At 33.7% G+C, this 23896-nt stretch overlaps 1 protein-coding gene across 3 annotated transcripts in view; it reads left to right on the top strand.

Annotated features, from left to right (window-relative positions):
* LOC126979626 (G-protein coupled receptor Mth2-like) overlaps positions 1-23316 on the top strand; it is a 68056-nt gene extending 44740 nt beyond the window's left edge. For 2 of the 3 annotated variants that reach the window (XM_050829060.1, XM_050829061.1), the window contains exons 4-9: positions 10344-10422; positions 12573-12751; positions 15268-15436; positions 16879-17061; positions 17376-17603; positions 19328-23316. In XM_050829060.1, the coding sequence (XP_050685017.1) occupies positions 10344-10422; positions 12573-12751; positions 15268-15436; positions 16879-17061; positions 17376-17538 (773 nt within the window). In that variant the 3' untranslated portion in view covers positions 17539-17603; positions 19328-23316. The remainder of the gene's footprint in view (positions 1-10343; positions 10423-12572; positions 12752-15267; positions 15437-16878; positions 17062-17375; positions 17604-19327) is intronic. The other variant, XM_050829062.1, reaches the window with a different exon arrangement.
* Positions 23317-23896: the final 580 nt, after the last annotated feature.

Here is a 23896-nt window from a genome sequence, read left to right as displayed (position 1 = left end):
AAAAAATTACATATTTTAATATGATTTACCTATGAAATAAAATATTTTTGATTTGAATGAAAGTGCTGCCAACTAGTACATACGTGCTTTGCATTCCATTATATTATGTTACTTGGTGAATATTTATATCTATTTCAATAAATATTACTAATTGAGAGTGAACATAAGAATTTATTACTACGTTGTACAGAGGAATTTAACCGGTAATGTAAAACAAACTCGTTAACATATTATTTAGGTGCCATTGTTCTTTGCATGAGTCATCAAATATCATTTAATTATATGCTATTAGCTAAGGCAACAGGCGTGCCGAGATTTACTTACAAACAAAGTATTGTACAAGTTTGCTTCGGTATTTGTGGTACATCATCAGCCGGGAGATGTAAACTGCTGGACAAAGGCCTCCCCCAAAGATTTCCACGACGATCGGTCCTGCGCTGCCCTCATCCAACGTGTTGGTTAACGGTCCATCTTGTGATATATAATAATAACATTTTATTCATTTATATATGAACAACCAACAGAATTACTTGTGATACATTAACAATAAACATATCTTAGCTGCTAAGGTTACATATTATTACATTTATAGGCAGTTACAGCATGTACATAAATACAAGTCGTACAAAAAGTTAAAATTCATATAATAAGTAAAGGTTTAATAAAGTTATGTAGATTTTAAATTTATCTAAAGAAAGGTATGTATATAAGGAATAAAAATACAAGAATAAAAATCAAAAAAACATAACCACAATCTTGATATCTACCGCTGCAGAATCGAATGTTTTCATTAATTTATCTTTAAATTTTGTTATATTGTGCTGAATAGACCGCGATGCATTTATCTCTACTGATAAATGAATTGTATAGTCTACATAATTTTGAATGGGATTAAAACAAAACAGCGTACGGTTCATTCGGATAGCAACGTATTATTTGAATGTTCAGAACAAACCACAGAAGTATTGCCGTCCTTTTATTAGAAAAAAAGTACTAAATAAGGCTCTGGTTGCGGCACCTGGTTGGAGACGAGCAGGACGATCAGCTGATGGTAATTGATACTCCTTTCCCATTACAATGCAGTGCCGCTCAGAATTTTTGGTGTTTATCAAGAATCCTGAGCGGCACCACGAATAGGGACTTCTTATATGTACCGGTGTACATTCAAAATGCCGTTTTGTATGAAGACTAACTCTGTATGGTCCAATACATTAATCGCTGCCCAAAACATAATTGAGCCTTCACTATAAGGGGTTATTTCTTCAAAACAAACTTCTGCCATACGTTCCCCTTACCTTCGCAGTACTCGCCGACGTCAGTCCTCACTATATAGTGATATTCTGACTTCATTCGAGAATAACAAAATAACTCTACCCCAGTCCTCTTGAGCCCACGTCGCAAAATTTCGAGCGAAATTAAGTCTAGCAACTCTGTGCTCGCGGAGTAATTTAGGGCCACAGGCTGGACGCCAACTGCATCCAAATATATTGGCAGCGAGAAGCCACCTCCAGACAGTCTTATATTCAAATTCAAAATCAAATTCAAAAACACTTTATTCATGTAGGTCACAGAAATGACACTTATGAATGTCAAAAAAAATATAAAAATATTGTTTCTTATTGAATTTACCGCTACTTCGTAAGGGGTTGAGCTAATGAGAAGAAGTAGCAAGAAACTTATTGCCACTCTTTTAAGTCAAGATTTACATTTTAGTTGTTTTACAAATCATTTCAATTACAATATATGCAAAGTGACGCAACAAAAATACTCAAAAGTCAAAAACTGAAAGGCTTACATGAGTAAGTCAATAAAAGAAAAAAAAGTAAATTAATACTTATAAACACAAGAGTTATTGAGTATAGTAGATGCATCAATCCACACATACCGTAAATAAATAGAGGCATTATGTGAGCATTTCATAAAATAAAATATATAATAACTTTAACTTTAAAGGAAATAATAATAAAAAAAAAAACAAATCAAGCAGACCTCCCAGTAACAAGATCATCCAGCCCCCACGAGTAGCACCCGTTCACGAGCATGACGCATGGACCAGCCATCGCCTCCCTCGACCATATTTTAGGGAAGGGAACGACCCGCCCCACGTCGCCGCCACAAGCAGAGGCATTTAAGCGAGCATGACTATACCTGTCACGAGAAATCTACCGAATAACAAAACAATTCAAGTTCATCTACATATTATGCAATACTTACTAAATGCCTCTACTTACAAATTTGTTTCAAATTACATCTCATGATAATTATTATTATTCTTGTTAAAATTGATTAAAAACAGAAACAATATTAATATTTAAGTTATAGTACCTGGACTACTGAGCTTCGCTCGGCTTTTTAAGAAAGTACAAAATTTTAACAAAAAACAAACTAATAGAATATCTTGATTCTCGAACCGGGGTCTTCTACTTTCCGGTTCGCCCAGCTATTATAGTCTGGTATATAGTGGCGAAATTTACCATTGTATTCTAATATTATTGTAGCAGTTTCTCATTAAAACACGGATAAAACATTTTTCTTTAAATTGAAACCTTGCTAGATCGATTTATCGCCCCCGAAACCCCCTATATAATAAATTTTATGAAAATCGTTGGAGCCGATTACGAGATTCCAATTATATATATACAAGAATTGCTCATTTAAAGATATAAGAAAACAATAATGACATTTATCAAACTAAGACAGACATGTAACAGCCCAGCAGCTCAGTCCCAGGGGTTCTTTAGATGCAGATATTCAGATATTTTATAGTAACCTTTTGTATACAACTTTTTCTTGAGCACTGATTTATATTCATTTAAAAGGTAAGTTCTGAATGTCAATAGGGACCTTATTATAAAAACGTATACACAGACCTCTGAATGAATTTGTGACTCTTTGAAGTCGACTTACATGAACAGCAAGCCTATCCCTATTTCTAGTGTTGACATTATGAGTGTCACTAATTTTTTTAAACGAATTAATTTTTTTTTTACATAAATGTATTGCGATGTCAAAGTCAAAACTTTTATTTCCTTAATTTTTTCCCTTAGTGACACTCTTGGTCCTAATTTTGTAGATGGCACGAATAGCTCGCTTCTGCAGTGTGAAAATGGTGTTAACATCGGCAGCATGTCCCCAAAGTATAATACCGTATGTCATCAGACTATGAAAATAGCTGACGTAGTTTAGAGAGAGACATTACTGTCAGGTCTGTACTGCTGATTTGTACACCTCTCACTTCTTCTAGAGTCTTTTTGAGGTCGACATAAGAAGATATGCGATATCTATATGCCTGGTGCACCAGGAAGTGGTCATCTCGAGCTTCTATGCATGGTTTTCTTACAGACTCAGGCCTTCTACTGACGGAACCAATCTCTTGATATCGTTGCGAAGTCTTCTGAGCAGTCGAACGACTCACATATACCCTCTGGGATACAACATTGACTCATCAAGTAGCACTATAAATTTGCTCGCTGTTTTCGTTCTATCAACCATTAGAGATTTTAAATAATGGTATCATGACTTAAAAATATCAAGGAAATTGGACAATCCGACAATAATTATGTAAAAATGATTTCGAGTTAATACGAACTATCAACGATTCCCACTACGATATGCAATTTAATGCAATTTTTGTTAAAGTCCGACTATGTCTTAAATTTGAAATTGGAATAAACATTTTTATGCACCACTACACTTCATAAATGTGCCTGTAATATTCTCGAATGATTAAAACCTCTTTTCGTATTGTAGTTTAAAAAGGGTTAGATAAAATAAAAGCAAATTACTTTATATCTATGCTTTATATGTGTTATGTAGTGTGTGTGCGGTTACGGGGATACTAGTTACGCATTTTTTTCTCCCTTAAATAATCAAATATGGCCACAAATACTTATATAGTCAATGATATTATAGTATTAAAAGAGGTAGATATGTCTACTAGAGCGCTAAATGGAGTCAATTGGTTCCTTTAGTCGTAGTGTATTAGAGTTTATAACGGGTCAGAAAAAATAAAAACCGCCCGCTTTTTTTTAGCAAATTACTTTATATCTAAGCTTTATAATATATATTATCTTACTGACTGCAGTATAAATACCTCTATAGGTTGAAGTGAAAATTCTTTGACGTTTACGACACCTATCACTAAAACGATTTGACTAACTTAAAATAAATCCATAGCATAATTTAATTATATTTATTAATATTGATATATTTGACTAAGAATGACATAATATTATATATAATACTAGCTGACCCAGCAAACGTTGTATTGCCGATATTAAAATCGCGATAAAAAAGTAACTGTTAATCGTAGATCGGTGAAAATTTGAAGTTGTATGTATTTTTAATGCTGACTCATAATCAAACAAATTTAAAAAAAAATGTCAAAAAATTTCGTGTGGACCACCCTTAACATTTAGGGTGATGAAAAACTCTAACTCTAAAATCTGAACAAAAGGTCTGAACCTACCCAATATGCACTCAAAATCGGTCAAGCCGTTTCGGAGGAGTTCAAAGTTTAACACCATGACACGAGAATTTTATATATTAGATGTAACTTTTGGAATATATTTTGTATAATATATCCCAGATAATCGTTTTCATGTAGTAGGAATGTTGTTTAAATAATAAATTTATCTTGACGAGTAATGGGCGTGAAATAAGAATCACACAGCTTAGTTAGGAACGAATCTTGACACGGACATAGTTTTTGTAACATCAGTATGGTTAATAATAGTCTATTCTCGGAACAAATATCAGGCGGTTTATTATCTGTTTTTCATTCACCTACCCTAGGAGACGCCATGTCGCGGAGAGACCATTCGGAAGCTATTTATATCCATTCCCATAATAAATGTACGGTGGTCTGGCAATGGTTCATTAAATAAAATAAAAAAATTTAAAAATATTACAGTACACAAAAATCCTTATTCAAATTCAAATTCAAAAACACTTTATTCACGTTGGTCACGGAAATGACACTTATGAATGTCAAAAAAAAATATAGTTTCTTATTGAATTTACCGCTACTTCGTAAAGGGTTGAGCTAATGAGAAGAAGTAGCAGGAAACTCATTGATACTCTTTTAAGTCAAGATTTACATTTTAATTGTTTTACAAATCATTTCAATTACAATATATGCAAAGTGACGCAACAAAAATACACAAATGTCAAAAATTGTAAGGGTTAGATAATTTAAATATGTCTAGATAGAGACTCTTGCTGCTAGACAACCGATGAAAACAGGCCATGTTTGAAATTATTTATTTTGCTTTGCAATAGGGTGTGTCCAGACACACATACACATCTAAAATATTACAATGTGTCCTCTATCCAGCTTAAATTAAAAACATGCAAAACTTAACACTTATTTAAATATTCATTAATGCTATATAAAAATTATATTCAAGCAGCCATTTAAAGAGTCTTGGTATAAACCTCTGGTCTGGCGCACCCCAGTATCAGCTCGATCCATTTGACCGCGTGCAACGCAGAGCAGTTCGAATTGTCGGGGACCCAGTGCTCTGCGAACGGCTGGATCACTTGGCGTTGCGTAGAGATGTCGCTTCATTGTGTTTCTTCTACAGCATTTATCACCGGGAGTGTTCCGAAGAGCTGTTTAACCTGATTCCACCTTCGCACGACACGCCACAAGTTAGGATATCATCCCCACCATCTGGATGTGTGGCGGTCCAAAGGAGCTTTCTCCTCGTACTACGAAGCTGTGGAATGAGCTTCCTTGTGCGGTGTTTCCGGGACGATACGACATGGGTACCTTCAAAAAAAGCGCGTACACCTTCCTTAAAGGCCGGCAACGCTCTTGTGATACCTCTGGTGTTGCAATAGAATGTGGGCGGCGGTGATCACTTAACATCAGGTGACCCGTACGCTCGTTTGTCCTCCTATTCCATAAAAAAAAAACATTACATTTAACAGTATTTTCAAGACCAATAGCAATTTGTCATATAATTTTATACACATGTTATAGCTATTTTTAAGAAAAAGTATTGTTTTAAGACAATGTTTCAAAACCAGTATACGTTACTACTAGGTACATTCACCTCAACAGCTGACGTGAAAAGTTATCGGTGGTACAAAGCAAGCCTCGAAAATGTACATATATAGTTGATTTAGTAGATTTTTTTTTTAAATAGAGTTTTGCAAGAGTGCCACGGCCCCACACATGCTATTGCACGTAATTATTTTTTTGGCCAACAAAAACTGCCCAAATATATGAACCATATTAACCTACTCTTCTTAATCTATTAAGTACGTAGACAAAACGATTAATTTTGTTACAAACTTTGTCATTATGACTAGGCTTATTAATTTAGTGTGCGTGACAAGCTACGTCTTACACTCGCGATTTGAGTCACTTTGTGTTAGTGTGCCTGCACTGCTCAAAACAGAGGTTAACGATTAACCTCATCTTTTTTGACGTTTTCACAGCTGTCACAGTCTATATAGAGGTATAAATAATCTAAGCAAAAATCCATTACTCATGGACGAAACGTGATTATCCGGTGGCAATTGTAAAATGTAACATGCATGCAAATATATTAAGAAATCCTCCGAGACAAACTTCTTGATTTTTCATGGATGCACATTTTTTTTATAAAAATAACAAATCTTGAGAAAAGGCATCACAACAACCGTGATGTTTTGTATACGTACGTATTATATGTTTGTTGAGATTTTTCATCATTCTTATTTTATTTTATTTATTTGGAAAACCAACAGCTTTAAAAACTAAACGATGCTTAAGATAATTACAGAGAGCCAATTATAGGTTTCCACAATTAGTGCTAGAGTAGAAAAAATGAACTGACAACGTCAGCATATACAATTCGAAAATTACAATTTACATTATCATTAAAGTTAAAGTTAATGTAACAACTTAAGAAGATGTAGGGTTATTAGTAAAGAATTTGTTGGCTAAGGCACGTCTTACACAGTCTGCGCTTGAACAGAATAGATCTAGATTATTATCACTACTTGACAGATTGTTGAAGCGATTGCTTGCTCGCCAAGTATTTATTTTATAGTTTAAGTTAGTGTGTTGAAGTCTTAGTAAATCATGCTGTCGCAGTAATCTAACAGGGTTATTATGATAAAATTCTTCATCATTTTTGAAGGTTTCACTTCTACTACGTGTGAAATGCACACATATTTTTTTTAACTTACTTCCATACATCCTCGTACTTGTTCGCTTTTTATATGACGTCAATGAATAGACGAATTCCGTGGAGTCTCGAGTATCATCGCGCTTTGTAAAGGGTTTTTACGAATCGTTAAAATTATCGGACCGTTCAAAGCGTATTTAGTTTTTGTATGTTATATAAATAGTGCCTGAGAGACAGATGAATAATACAACTATTGAAAAGATTATTATAATTACAAACTAGCCTTGAACTTTAACATCTCTCAAACGAACACATTATGAGTTATATATATATATATATATAACACTTTTGTGTTTCTTAGCAGTATAAAAAACTTCTCCTTGCCGTGGCTTGTAATACTTTGAAATATATATTCAAAGACTACTTACATCAAATGACCATCATTAAATTTGCAAGCAGACCACGTCAAGAGGAATGGGCTAAAATAGATATGTTTTTAACAGACGCTTAGAAAAGGCAATCTATGGTACCTCTACTTATTCTGCTTCGATGACATCTGTAACCTGACTCTGATTAATATTTGAATAGTAGGTATGCGTGTATTGACCAGCTGATAAACCAGTGAACGTCCGCAATCGATATCGATAGAGTTGGCAAGTAAAATCGTTAGAAAAAACAAAAAATTAAAGAAATATATATATTAATTCCAACTTCGCACGACATTTAGGATATCATACCCACCATCTGGATGTGTGGCGGTCTACCACACTGCGGTTTTCAAGGGCATTCTTCCACGTACGACAAAGCTGTGGAATGAGCTTCCTTGCGCCGTGTTTCCGGGACCGATACCTTCAAAAAAAGGCGCGTACACCTTCCTTAAAAGCCGGCAGCCCTCCTGTGATTTCTCTGATGTTGCAAGAGAATGTGGGCGGCGATAAAAAATATTTCAAATATTCTTATTAAAACTAATAAAAGGTTAGGTTATGGCTTGAATCACATACAAATAAGTATACTATTTATATTAACTACATACACATGACGAAATCGAATTAACTATTAACAATCTTCGGTCCTCTCATCAGAATATTTAGTTGAAATATTTTATCATCACATGAACTTTCCATCATATCGGAATAAAGCACTGTTGTTAGCATCACAATATTTGCACAGAAAGTCACATAAAACATCACCTTTCATCATCATGATCAACAACCATGTCGTTATATTGTTAACCATCGGCTAATCCAACCTCTGAGTTGTGTTTAAAATATGGTTTAACCGTTACTTTATTAACAATTGGTTTGCTAACTAGTGATCAAGAAACCCATTTCTACAAAACTATTTTTAACCGACTTCAAAAAAGGAGGAGGTTCTCAATTCGTCGGTTATAAACCATCATTTGGTTTAAGTTCTGGTGAAAAAAAAAAACTAGACAGTTACGAGTTAGATTGTCTATTATTTTATACTTAGATCATTAATACGTCTATGACAGCTGTGAAAACGTTTGACGTTGACTGTTAACAACTAACAAAAATTGACATACAAATTGCGATTGTAAGACGTAGCTTGTCACGCACACTTAAGTAATAAACCTGGCCTGTTTTTATAGGTTGCCTTGCAGTAAGAGGCTCTATCGTATCTTATAGAAGTATAAATTGTTTAAGATCTTATACTAAATACGAGTTTCTCAAGAGATATCTGTTCATCAGTAAATCTTTTCTAATTGATGAAAATTTGACATAAACTTTGCATCAAATTTGTTGTAGATCATTATTTTTAACAATTTTGTCGAAAAACATTTTCTTTTTACTTTCACTGTTAGTTACTTTGTAACTACTCTATTCTTATCACTTTCCCATTCCGGGAAGATTTGGCTCTTATCTTCGTTATACTATCTCATTAGCTAATGCAATGTTAAGTGTTTAGCTATCATAGGAAATAACAAATTACTAAATTGCTTTCTTGTATACTAAAGAGAAGTGGGTAATATAACATCCCACAGACTAGCAGATACGAGCATCCATCATGTTTTGACGTTTCATAAAATATGTTTACTTTCTGTTTGAAATTGAAATATTTCCTCTGGCATGCGGTTATCTTTTAAGATAAGAGAAAATTGTTAATAATAATAATAACAAAAAAGGGTGGGTGTAATAGTGTACACACGTACCTACCAGTGGCTCCTTTGCATAGGAAGCCGGCTAGATTATGGGTACCACAACGGCGCCTATTTCTGCCGTGAAGCAGTAATGTGTAATGTGTAAGCATTGTAATGGGCAGGGCGTCTCAATTACCATCAGCTGAGAATCCTGCTCGTCTCGTCCCGTTTTTTCATTAAAAAATGTCATGTTATTGGTATAAGACTTTGCTTAGCACAAAACATTGTGATATAGGCACTTACATACTAGGCGAAAAGAATTTTTGGATTTTTCAAAAATCCTGAGCGGCACTGCATTGTAATGGGCAGGAATTACCATCAGCTGAGCGTCCTGCTCGTCTTGTCTCTCATGGCCGTAAAAATCCTACTTAAGTTTACCTGCTTAAGGTCTTTTCATTTAGCAGAACCTTTTCTTACTGGGTTTTAATTTGTGAAAACAAGTTCTAACGAAAATGGTTTAATCTTTTTTTCAAATTCAAATTCAAATAGTTTATTTCTCAAAATAGGATAACCGCATCACTTTTTGAAGTCAGGAAAATATACAAATAATAGAATAATACAGTCCTACTGCTTATAAATTAAAATACTATGCAGACCTTAAAATTATTTACATTGCTTTAATCCCATGCACTTTTATCTGTTATATAATCTTTAATTGTATAATAAGCTTTTTTAAAAAGTTTCTGTTTAACAAATATTTTAAACTTTTTTAATTGTAACTTGCAATTTCCTTCAGGGATTTTATTATAAAAACGGACACATTGTCCCCTGAATGTTTTGTCTATTTTCGTTAGCCTTGTGTGAATCAGAGCAAGATTATGTTTATTTCTAGTGTTGCAGTTATGAATGTCACTGTTTTTTTAAAACGATCTATATTTTTATGCACAAATATTAGGTTTACAAATATGTATTGACATGGTACTGTTAATATGTTGATCTCCTTAAATTTATCTCTCAACGAATGTCTACTGGACAGATTGTAGATTGCTCGAACAGCTCTTTTCTGCAGCACAAATATCACTAACGTGTCCCCACAGTAATATATTTTAAATATTCTATTTCAGCATTCTTCTCATACTTCTTCCTGTTATCTGCATTCTTCTGGCTCAATGTAATGTGCTTCGATATTTGGTGGACCTTCAGGTAAATACACTTATTATAACTTCTCTCTTACATTTGCTGCTTACAATTTATTATATAGAGGATTTATCTTTTTTATATTGAAACTGTATCTCTAAAGTTCAACGGGCACCGCTGAAAATCAGTGCTGTTTCATAGCCACGGCCGTGTCACAGATAATCCTGAGTCGGTGACCCATTTACTGCACTGCACAGGAACTCTCTAATTTTAAATCAATTACTATTTAATTACGTTCCTTTTTGGTTTGTTTTGTACTTTTATCTTTTTATATTAAGTATAACCAGTGAGTGTTTTGAGACATAAATGTTTTTCTTTGTTTCTTATTTAAACAGAGAAAAATTAATAATATGTTTTCTGGTTTATGTGACTACCAGGTTAATATTCAGCTATTATTTTAATAATAATATAATAATAATATTGACACACTTTTTACACAAATTATCTTGCCCCAAATTAGGCATACAATATAGCCTGTGTTATCGGTTGCTAGACAACGATATATTTAATACAATATACTTACTTAAACATACATAAATACATATAAACATAGAAAATTTATTGAATTAGACGTTACTTTGCGGAAATCCATAATTATACAAATGATTTAAGTTTTCAAGTCAGATCCGGCTCATTTTATACAGTCTCGAGCCAGATTTTGGCGAGACACATGTCCTGAGGATGCCTCGTGTAGAGGCGAAACACGTGTCGAATTGTTTTAAAAACAAATATTGGTGGAGTTAACACTAAAGAAAACTTAAATCATTTGTACATATAAACATACATAAATACATATAAACATCCATGAATCGAAAACAAACATCCATATTCATCATATAAATGCTTGCACCTACCTATTCGATCCCGGGACTTTTAGCTTAGTATGTAGGATCGCTAACCACTCGGTTATACAGTCGTTTGATACTACAATAAGACTCAGAATTCTGCCTCACATGGAGTAGGTACAGTTCTCACCGGCCGGGTACCTTATTAACTTATTTACTGATGAATAAGACACTGAGACACTTATAAACTCAATGTGACAATGTGACATTCAATTTTATATGATTTAAGTGAGACAAGCTACAAAAACGGACGAACAAAGTCTGGGCTGAAATTGTCTCCTCATAATATATTTTTGCTCTTTTTAATTTTCATTATTATATTACTAGAAATAAGAGATTGCTTGTAACTAATATTAGTAAGCTTCATAAGATACATAAAAGCATTAAGGGTAAATGTATACACTTTTATAATAAAGTTCCAGCCACTGTTCAGGCATTATCTATAAATAAGTTTAAATTTTTTATTAAAAAATGGCTGTGTCGTAAATCCTATTACTCCACAGCTTAATATCTAAGTGATCCGACAGCCTGGGATTTGATTATTTTATAGCAATAGCAATAAAAGTACAAAATAGCAAGGTCAAGATGCGTATACTTTTAACACAAATAATTGATGGGTCAGTACCGATTGTGATGAAGTTACGTTCCGATTTAGGGAAATCGTATGATACGTATTCTCGTAATAATTTCGGACGCCGATTGCAAAGAGAATATAATCACTATGTTCTAGTCGATTATTCGGAGAGGCGAAGTCTGCAATATTTTGACGTTTGGTTGAGTTGACAAATTAAATTATCTATGCACTATGCATAGATACCCTTAAATAGTAGTAGAAATAAATTAGAGCCGTTCAAATGTCGTTGACGCGCTCCAATTCATTTAATGTTCTAGGAAAATGATGGTAGAATTAAATTAATATCAACGTTTTTGAAATTACGAGATTAGCACCGCTGGTCGGAAGTCTAGCTTGAAGTTGCAAACACACACGGACGGACATGGTTAAACTCTTAGATCATTTATACGTCTAGATAGACTATGACAGCTGTAGAAACGACTTTGGAACTAACCTCTATTTTAAGCAATTCACGCACACTAACACAAAGTGTCATACAAATCGCGAGTGTAAGACGTAGCTTGTCACGCACACTAAACTAATATTTCTGGCCTGTTTTTATCGGTCGTCAAACAGCGAGAGACTCTTTCTGAGTGTACAAATTATCTAAGATTAAACTATAAGAGAACCTTGTTCTATTATAGTTAAACTCTTTAAAATGCCATTAATTTAAAAATTTGCTAATGTTTTGTTTTCAGTGGAAAGCGTGGTATATCTATAGAGAGGATGTCTTTGAGAGCCCGGTTCTGCGCGTATGCTCTATACGCGTTCGGTGTACCGACCGCTCTCACCGTACTATTGGCTGCACTGGAATTCTCTAATCTTCCACCACACCCACTCCTGCCTTTGATAAAAGAACAGGGGTGCTTCTTGTACGGTATGTGGATATAATTAACAGCTATTCATTTGTAGTGAGCTATTCATTTATTTACTTCTTCTTTCTTGAACGCTAATATACCATATATTATGTGTCATAGTGAGTTTCATATATTTTAAAAAGACGCGGAAAGTTCTGATACAAATTCCAAAATTTTGTGTGCATGTACATGTGCGAATTCTAATATAGCTAAAGTTATGTCTTCAAATTCAAGTATTCTGATACAAATACTATTTTTAAATCACATATTCTTAACTTCAAAATATCATAACTGTAAAAGGCGAGAAGTATGGGCGCAAGAAACTCTTTAGGCCTTCTTGGCAAATTAAATAAAAATAGGATTATAATTAGATTTATTCTAGTGACCTCTCCATTCCCACAGCATGTTATCAATAACAAAATACTTTAATACTAATTATTAGTTATTTATGCAACTGTTGTGTAATAAGGGGTATTAAAACACGAATGTGGATTTATCACACGAGGTGAAGCCGAGTGTGATAATAGTATCACATGAGTGTTTTAATACCTAATTATCAACAGTTGCATACAAGACTTTACGTACACCCAAAATATGAATCTTCTAAAGATTCTGAAACAGTTAGCTTACTGCTAACATTAAAACAGCCAGTCCTAGTAGTAACCTAATATCATCCATTACTGATTATATACAAATAAACTGAGTATTAATTTACATTTTGTGTAGTGCATACTTAAAATTCACTTGAATATTATGTTCTTTTGGAAATTAATCGCTCATTTTTTGTAAACAAAGCAATAAAAATATCGAAGAAAGAAAAATGGCGGGGATTCGTATAACCAATTTTTTTTTACGGAGCGCGACGTTCTGGTGGTGTGGAACGCGCGTAAACAAAAATGTTCTTTTTTTTGAAATTCATACAGATGCCACGCATCGAGCAATAAGAATGTGGCTGTCTGTTAAAACTCTTTGAGCATGAAGGGAATGAAAAAAATAATAGGAGTGTTGTTACGAGTATGAAATTCAGTATTTTTTTTTTTGGATTTTATGGCCTGGATGAAATTCAGTACAACATTACAACACTCTTTTGGATGATGTAATGGTTATTAAGACATTGGGTGTTTTAATGTTGACAATAAGCTAACTGTTTCAGAATATTTAATAGAGGATTTAAAGCATCGGTGTAGATAAAAACATTAAGCGCACCAACGTTGCTAACAATTCTTTTCGATTTCTCAGCACATCTGTTTTATAATATCTTTTTAAGTTATAAAACACATTTAATCTTCTTGAGTTGTTACGTTAACTTTAATTTAATGCTAATATAAATTGTAATTTTCGAAATGCTTATGCTCACGTTTTTCTATTTTAGCATTAATTATGGAAACCTATACTTGGCTCTCTGTAATTATCTTAAGTATCATTTAAGTTTTTAAAGCTTAGGTTTTCCTAATAAATAAAATAAAATATATTTGGTGGCAACCTGTTGTAAAAACAAATGCAAGACTTACTAACTCAACTTTTTTTTAATACTACTTACGCCTACCATGTGCATTGTGCATACAGGGAAAGAATAATAATATTTGATATTTTTCACAAATACCTCTTTGTCTGTTATAACGTAAAACAGAAATAAATAATTTATATAACTTTTCTACTTCCAATGTTGCATATAATAATAATAATATTGACATTCTTACACATATTATCTTGCCCCAAACTAGGCATTGGCTGTACTATGGTGCAAGACGACGATATATTTAATACAATGTACTTACTTAAACATACATAAATACAAATAAACATGCATGACTCAGACAAAAACATTCATATTCATCATATAAATGATTGTACCTACCGGTCTTCGAACCGGGTATCTCTAGCTCAATAGGCCGGGTCCCTAACCACTGGGATATAGGGTGCTTATACATGAAGGTATTTATTAATAAAATTAATCAACAGTCTTGTTTCCTTCCAAATTATATACAAATACATTTCATGGTAATGTATGAAAGTCCACACGCACCAAAATTGAAAAGAATGAATATCAAGATAATAATAATAATAACTTTATTTCCGAAACATTACAATAATTAATAATAGTATTACATGTTAAAAATGTTTCTAATTTAAATTATTATTTATTTACCTACAATACAGTGAGCAAAGACAGCTAAACTAGTATGAACTGTGTTTCAGCTGTCAGTGACTTCTCGGTAACAGACAATTACCTACATTGTCAAATCAAATTATCAAAATCAGATAAAATAAAATAAAAATACTGTCTAAATAGAAAATTGAGATTAAAATTTAAATAAAATAAAAGTATAACTTCTAAGAATGTGTGTGTGTATGTTTGTGTGTGTGTGTGTGTGTATTCGTGGGTGTAATACGGTGTGATAGTGATAGATATGTTATTATGATTTGTATATGTTTATTAAGATGTTTTATTGTGATTATAATAATAAGATAAGAGTTTTCGGTCATAGTTGAGAGTAATCTTATTTCTGTTTCAAATTACCTATTCATCTTTCAGGCAAAAGCAAGATGTTGTACTTTTACGGTCCAATCCTTGTATTATGTGTGGGTAACATCGTATTCTTCTGTCTCACGGCTATGAAGATAGCGCAAATAAAGAAGGAGACGTCTGTACTCAAGTCCAGGGAGAGTGCCACACATGACAGCCAGAGTAGCGATAGACGAAGGTAACTATGATATATTTGCTGATATTTACTGCCAACAACGCATGAGGAGCAGCTAATTTCAAAGTTAAAAAAGTATGACATATGATAATTCAATTTCTTTCAACCATTGTGTGTTGCCAGTGATGATTTACGGTACGCAGACGTGATTGCTCACTATGGGCCTGATGAGAAAGCTCATAGTGGCTCGGGAGTTTCCCTGCAAGATCGAATTAGAAATGAGGAGATCCGTAGGAGAACCAAAGACACCGAAATAACTCAAAGGAAACTGAGGTGGCAGTGAGCAGGGCACATAGTTCGAGATCCAGCCGTTCACAGAGCACTGGGTCCCCGACAATTCGAGCTGTTCTACGTTGCACGCGGTCAAATGGGTCGAACTGATACTGGGGTGCGCCAGACCAGAGATGACAGCAATACTCCATGTGTGGCCGGACCTGCGCTTTGTAGAGCGCTAGAATATGGGCCGGCTTGAAGTATTGCCGTGCTCTATTGATGACGCCCAGCTTCTTCGAAGCCAATTTGGCTTTGCTCTCCAGATGGCTACGGAATTGGCAATCACTCGAGATTTCGAGACCCAGTATTCCGATACTAGACGAGGCTTTAAGGGAAGTGTTGTCGAAGAGCGGTGATACAGCAAATGGGGTAGTGTTCGCTTAAAGTAAATTACTTTAAAATCGTTTGTTAACTTATTCTCTATTCTATGTTATCATTATCACAGCTCGTTAAAGTTTAATGTATTTATTAATATTTGTTTTGTCATTAGTCATGTTTACACAGATAATCGAATTTCTACTCAATTAACCTAGATTATTAATATCTATTATATAATTACTTAGTACCTACTGCACATAACATAACGATAAAAACTGAGAGTTTTCTATTGAGTGATATCCATCACCGAGTGACGTAGTTTTCACTGCTTTAGGTTTTCCGCAGCCTACAGACCTGCCGCCTTAGATGTATTAATAAAACTAGCGGACCAGACAGACGTTGTTCTGTTATAAAAAAAAACTCTTGCAAATGGAATTCAATAAATAGCTGAACTCTACTCGGCGAAATGACTATTCCTACCAAATTTCAAGTCTCTACGCCTTTTGGTTCCAGAGATATCGTGATGTGTTAATATATAAGTGAAATTCTCTTATAGATATGGAAAACTCAGTGGCCTTTCCATTAGTTAAAGTTGCTTTTCGAATGTGCTGTAGTTATGTAATGTAATTGACACAAGATGGCGCTTAGCACAAAACTTGTTGTATACAATATCAAAGAGTAGGGATGGATCATCTATCTAAATCAATTTTGTTGCACATTTGTTTATTTGTATGGCGGCCATTATTTATTACATCGCTTAAAGATAATGTAACACTTACACCTTATTTTTTTTCCTCCATGACTAACGCAGGAGCGACAGTCAATAAAATCAATAGTATTTCTTATTTTCACAGGCTCTTCCTATACGTTAAATTATTCATCGTGATGGGAATAAACTGGATACTGGAAATAGTCAGTTACTTGTACCCGGATCTTGAAATCTTGAAGTTTGTTGATGCCTATAATGTCCTCATTGGCTTAATCATATTTATCATCTTCGTTTGCAAGAAAAAAATCCTTCGCATGCTGAAAAAGAGGTTAGTAAGGTTGCTTTTTTTAATTTTTGACTATAATTTGCCGGATTGGAATTTGTTTATGTAGGTGATACATTAAAGTACGCTTCCTACGCGACAATTCGTTTGCTGTTTAACTGGGCCGGTTCAACCAGCCATTCACACGAGACTTTCGTTATCTGAAGATTTAATAATTAAAGGATGAAAACATATTGGAGTCAGAAAAAAATTAATTTCACCCATCACAAATTCAGTATGAAGACCAAGTAAAATAATATTAATGAAAATAGTAATTTATTGTGAGAAAATGTTTTAATTGTTTGTACAATTTCAACTAGGATTAAAGAGAGATTCCATCGTGCTAACGCTGAATTCGGAGATATAAATATGCGAGAAGGAATGAGAAGGAATTTCAGAGACTATAAACAGAGATCCAGTGTTGATACTATAAGAACAGCTGTGGATAATGATCCAAATAAAGTTGTCACAGCAGGTTTATAGTCCAAGTACACTAACTAGTAGTTAAAAATTAAACCCACCGATTTAACTCGAGTTTGAAGATCAAGGTACAACTTTCAATAAAACGGTTTTAGACTAACTGGATTATTAAAATAACTAACAGATAAGCTTTTATGCTTAGAATGGTGGCTTAAATGGGACTGGTTTTAATTTGGGACTGTTCGGGTGGTAATTTATTTGATTATGCACAACTTTCGCCAAAGCACGTTACTGCTTTTTCAAAGAAATGGAAATTCTTAGCTGTAGTACTTATTGCTGGTGTTAGCCCATCTACCGTACAGGGTGATATTGAATTCATAATAAATTTATAAAGAAAATATAAATTGAACTGTAACTGAAGTGAACAATTTGTTAGTTTAAAGTGATATTCCTCAGTTCTGGGAGAGTTGAACAAAAAATTTACGATTTTTCAAGAATCGTTGGAAAGAGCGCTCGGACGAAATCCGAGAGGTCGCGAGTTCGAGTCCCACATCATTTATAAATTTTGGTTACAAATTTAATTTGTATGAAAGTCAAATGTAAGTGAAACAAAAGTGTGGCTAGTTTTAGGGTCATAGACGGTTCAACCTGTATCCCTAACCCTTTTAATGAATTTTCAATATTAGAGCTTCAGTCTGAGATTTGCAATTAAACTGCTTAGTTTTACGCTTTTTTAAAAAAAAATACGATAAAAAGTTACTCCAAAATAGACTTTTACGTGTCAATCTTTTCCGTTTGTCTACCAAACAACGCAATAAATGAAGTTAATTTTGGCAAACTTTTTCCAAATATTTTGTGTTTTCTTTAGTGTTAATTCCACCAATATTTGTCTTTGAAACAATTTGACACGTGTTTCGCTTCCACACGAGACATCCTCAGGACATGTTGACTCGCCAAAATCTGCCACGAGTCTCGATAAATAAATAGTAATTATGGATTTCCGCAAAGTAATGCCTACTTCAATAAATTAACTTGTCATGTATTTTACTATAATATGGAAGGAAACATTTTCACTCAATATTATCAAAAAGTTTATTTCACCTTGTTTTAAACTGAAAGGGACTACCTCAAAGTTAAGGCCACGCTTGTGTTTTTTTTTTATTTGAGTTATACCCTTAACAGCAATGAGATATTCTTCGATATCTGCTGTCCATATCATGTCTAATCTATTGAATAAATGATTTAACCACTTAAATATTTTATGGATAAAATTATTTAAATTTAAGTTTTTAGCTAAGGTTTGGTTTTCCGCTTAACATTCCTTCGCTGAAATATATATAATATAGTGAACTAAATAATAGTTCAAATGATATAATGTATAATTTTCAATATATATTTAATTCTCTTAATTTTATCATATTACTATTAATTCTCTATTAATATTTAAGCATGACCAAATTGAACGCAACAGTTAAAATGGCTTATAATTGTGATATTTTAAAATTTAAAAATTTTTATGGTACGAATAACAACAAAATATCTTACCAATCTATATCCCAATCTAACAATTTCATTGATCAACTAAAACAAATGTTAAGAACGTAACGTTGCCACTCACCCCAATATTCATAATAGTCTGCTAACTTAAAGCATTGCTAATTCTCACTCTGTCTTCTTCTATTGACCTAAGTCAGAATGAGAAAAAACACTCCTAAGCGGCTTTTTAAAGTTAGCGGACCATTATGAATAAGGGGGTTACTGTTTGCAACTGCCACCTAAGCCTTTTTCAGCTATATTTTTGTGTCTATTTCAAGGTATGTCATACTAATTTCAATGTGTGAAATTTCAACAGATACAGACAAAACCGGGGCCAGGCGATGTCAAGAAGTCATACAACAAGCTCACGTATTTCAACCAGAGATGAGATCGCTCTTACGACAGTCAAAAACTAAATAACTAACGGCCGTTCCCAATATACTATCTACAGATAGAGATAAATTACTACTTTCTACTGACAGTAATTAGCTGTTAAATAAGTCATTCTTATCACCTTAAATTTGGGACGAGTGAATTGAAGTTTCCATAAATACTTCTATCGCTGGTAAGCTACGTCGTCCCATTGACAGACAGCGTGTACGGATAAGGTGAGCTACCGTCGATAAGTTTAAGGACAGAAAAGTCAACGATAGTTACGATTTCTATCTCAAGTAAGAGATAGACTTAATATTGGGAACGGCCGTATTACTGACATTATCCAACCCGAGTGACGAGATATAGCGAAATTTACAACAGACTTTTGCGAAATGGATTTTATTTCGATTAACTGTATTAAACTATGTTTTGATTTTGTACGCAGCATTCAGATGTTGTAGTATATTTTGTGACGCTTTTATTACACACAAAATGAGGTACTATCCACACATAAGGTAGCGGAACGGCAAAAGTGTGCTTAAAGACAATGTAAGCACACTTAGACTGAGATTCTGCTGAGAGACTTTACTAACATAAAACTCAGCTGAGTGTTAGCTTTAAATAATCGTTAATTTGGTTTTTATAGTCATTCGACAATTGAAATTAGCATAAGCTAAGACAGCCCAATACAAAAGTCAAGTTCGCGTTTTATCACACTCTTTTTTACTAGTACTTACTTGTTTCTTTTACCAGTGGGAGACAGGATGCCGGCTAGATTATGGGTGAAAAATCCATAAAATCTGTGCGGCACTACAACAGCTGCACTCGTCACCTTGAGACATAAGATGTTAAGTCTCATTTGCCCAGTAATTTCACTAGCTACGGCGCCTATTTCTGCCGTGAAGCAGTAATGTGTAAGCATTACTGTGTTTCGGTCTGAAGGGCGCCGTAGCTAGTGAAATTACTGGGCAAATGAGACTTAACATCTTATGTCTCAAGGTGACGAGTGCAGCTGTTGTAGTGCCGCACAGATTTTATGGATTTTTCAAGAATCCTGAGCGGCACTGCATGTAATGTAATGGACAGGGTGCATCAATTACCATCAACTTAACGTCCTGCTCGTCTCGTCCCTTATTTTCATAAAATAAAAAACAAAACACTCGGTTATGTTTTACGTAAGTAAAGTCTAAGTACATGCTATTATAGATCTCAGCCTAAGTCATGACTGTCAACTGTCACGACTGTACGACTCAAAACTAATGAATATTTTACATTGCTGCTTATTGTCCAAGAACACTTTAAGCAAATGGAGTAAATGCGGCAATGTATAGATATAGCAGTACAAGCTTATTTTGTGGTATGTTACAAGACCATTCTGATTTATTGTGTGTATAAAAAAAATGGTGTAGAGTTCTAACATCATTGATAAAGTATTTATTTATTATATACTACTATAACTCACGGACGAATAAAAAAGTAAAGACTCCGTGTCACCTCACAAAACAGTGTAGCACCAAAACAAGCCGGTAAACGTGTAAATACATAGCCCCACGCATACACTTACACTAATACAAGCCGATCGGCCGCCATTACGAGATTTGCCATCGTCTATGACAGATCACAGACAAAATATTTTAAAAATGCCGTTGTGCGTTGTGAAAAATTGTAAAAACAATAATGTAAAAGTATTTGTGGATATATGATTATCTAAGGGAGAAAAAATTGTATAACTGGTATACCCCGTAACCGCACACACACTAGCATAAAGGTGCTTCATTTGCTAATATCAAGGCGCGGAGCCCTTCTTTTTTTACTAGTCCGTGACTATAACTATACTATACGTTCGCTGTGGCTACTGGGGCTAAACATGGGGATGAAATTACTATTTCATTAAGTCATCTTTTTATATATTTATAAGGAGCGTCTATTAAATTGATTTTATTTGTATTTCTAATTAAGAAAGAACAAGTCTACCTCAACGTAATTTTAACGCATTCGTACGTTTGTTGTAAGCCACTAGTGTGCGACGTAGTTTAGAATATTATTGATATTTATCTCATAAAAAATATCCTTTATATAATAACATACTATATAAATGTATGTCTTTTATATTAAAACTCGTCCATTAATTATTTATATGGAAATAAGGGACGAGAAGTAAGGGGTTGAGTATTTTTATTGCATCACTTATCAATTACCATTAGCTGAACGTCCTGCTCGTCTCGTCCCTTATTTTCATAAAAAAATATACACATTTTATGATGATGTTATAAAAATATACTATTACTAAACAATTTGTTATGTTTTCAAAGTGATAACCTTCGCTTCTAGGGTTAATACACAAATAAAATTTGAAAAAAAAAAATTATGAACGATGCGGGACTGAAGCATGACGCCACAACCTGAGAGTTGAACAAAGCATGCAAGATTTTATAACGATACGTCACTCGAACGCTTAGCTCAGTTGGTTAGAGCACCGGCACGGAACGCCGGAGGTCTTGGGTTTGAGTCCCGCATCGTTCATAAAATTTTATTTATATATTATTACATCAGAGGGCTACAAGTGCCCCGATTTGAACGCAATTAATGTTAAATTGAACGTCCATATTAACCAACATAGATACTGCGTGAAAAAAGTGAAAATTTGGAAGGCAGCCTTTAAGAAGACTCAAGGTAACTTTTTCGTAATACCTGTGTGTTGGTAATGTGAGATAGAACTAAAATAATCTATGTTTATATGTAGTGATGTGCTATTATTCTCGACTATTAGTTATAGAAGATAATAATATTAAATAAAGCCTTGTAATTCTTTCAATTAGGTATATTTTTTTAATAAAAACAGTCTTCTCAATGTCTGTTTATAATTGATTCCTAAAATGTAATTATTTTAAGTGCCATAATATTTTTGTTTCAATCAACTATGTATTTTTTTTTATTTTAATTGAATTATTACAGAAATAATTGTATTCGTGGTCTTATAATATAATGAAAATTATATATTTTTTTAAATAATAACTCTGTTAAAAACCTTTATAAATAATATTAGCAACTTTTTAAATAATAATTAGGGTTTCGTGTACTAGTGTTACATAGAATTATATCTAATTTACTGCTTTCAAGCCTATTGTTATTGCCTGTGCTCCTCGCACGTACGCTTCAACATGACAGACGAGTTCTGTCGATATTGTGCGCTCGCTTGCACTCACTGTTTTGTCTTTATGGACCCACTACCGATGTAAGAATGGTGTAAAGCTACCTGTCCATTGACGCGAAGCGTGCAAGTGGAGTTAAAAGAAATACAGTCTATTAAAGCGGAGCTAATCTTACTTGAAAATTAACGTTAATTTATTTTTAATATAAATGTATATTAATAAATCTATTTTTAATAAATGAGAGAGAATTACAGGGTTAGTAGATGGATAGCGTTTCTCCACTATTATTCCTTGCACTGTGCTGTGTATGAATTTTATTGTTATTCAGTAAATCCACGTCCATTTAAGGTGAATTTTAGATTTTATGCAATGCTATTTGTAAAATTTGAGCAGTGTTATTCTTCCCCACCATTCTCCACTTCAGTGTACAAGCACCCTCAGAAAGCGCGATTAGTGATTGTCGGATCGTCGCACAGCTTATAAATGGCATCATTAAAATATATTCACTTCAGACATTAAAAGTTTTACGGTTGAAATAAATAAAATAATTTCACTGATAATATCAGAGCAGCTGCCTGTCATGACAAACAGCATATAATATATTACTGTTAATGTGAAAAAATAAATGTAAAATGTATCTAGTCTAAAGAATGAATCTTTTTAAGCATGTTTGTTTATGTACGCTATTTCAGACAAATTGTCTATTTATATTTACTATGTTTTTATCTTATTGAATAGTTTTTGATGTACAAAAAAATAAAAAAATAATCGTTTTTTCTTTCTTATTTTCCTCTACAGTTTACATACTATAATCCCCATTTGACAAGATGGGCATAAGACGCCATAGGAGATCTATAGAGCGTACTTAGACTTTACTTAAGTAAAACTTAGCTGAGTGTGATAAAATGCAAACTTGACTTTTACATGGGGTTGTCTTAGCCTTAACCACTGACCTGTATAAATATCACTGGACAGGCTGTTCCAAATGTTTGACAGCAAATTTTTTGTGCCTATTTGAAGCGCCACTCGCGAGCGTCCAGAGAACTAATTTTGACGTATAATACAAATGGCTGCGAGAGACGCGTATAGTGCTCTGAAGTATTATTGTACTTGGATTTAATGTCATTCGTTTTCCGTGTTATTTATACTTCAGGAATCAACGTAATAAAGTACACAATATTTTTTGGAAATAGTTTTCCTATCGATGTTTGTTTAGCTGAGGTTGTCATCACTAGTTTTAGTATCACAGACTCTCGCTATATAGTCATCAGCGCCAAAATGGCGAATATCAAACAGGCACAAAAGCACTTTGACAGCCGCCAGTCCAGTGGTAAATAGTAGAGGTCAGTGGCTTAAGC

The sequence above is a fragment of the Leptidea sinapis genome, chromosome 3 (assembly GCF_905404315.1).
Source record: "Leptidea sinapis chromosome 3, ilLepSina1.1, whole genome shotgun sequence".
Taxonomy (NCBI): domain Eukaryota; kingdom Metazoa; phylum Arthropoda; class Insecta; order Lepidoptera; family Pieridae; genus Leptidea; species Leptidea sinapis.
This window is presented reverse-complemented; position numbering and strand designations above follow the sequence as displayed.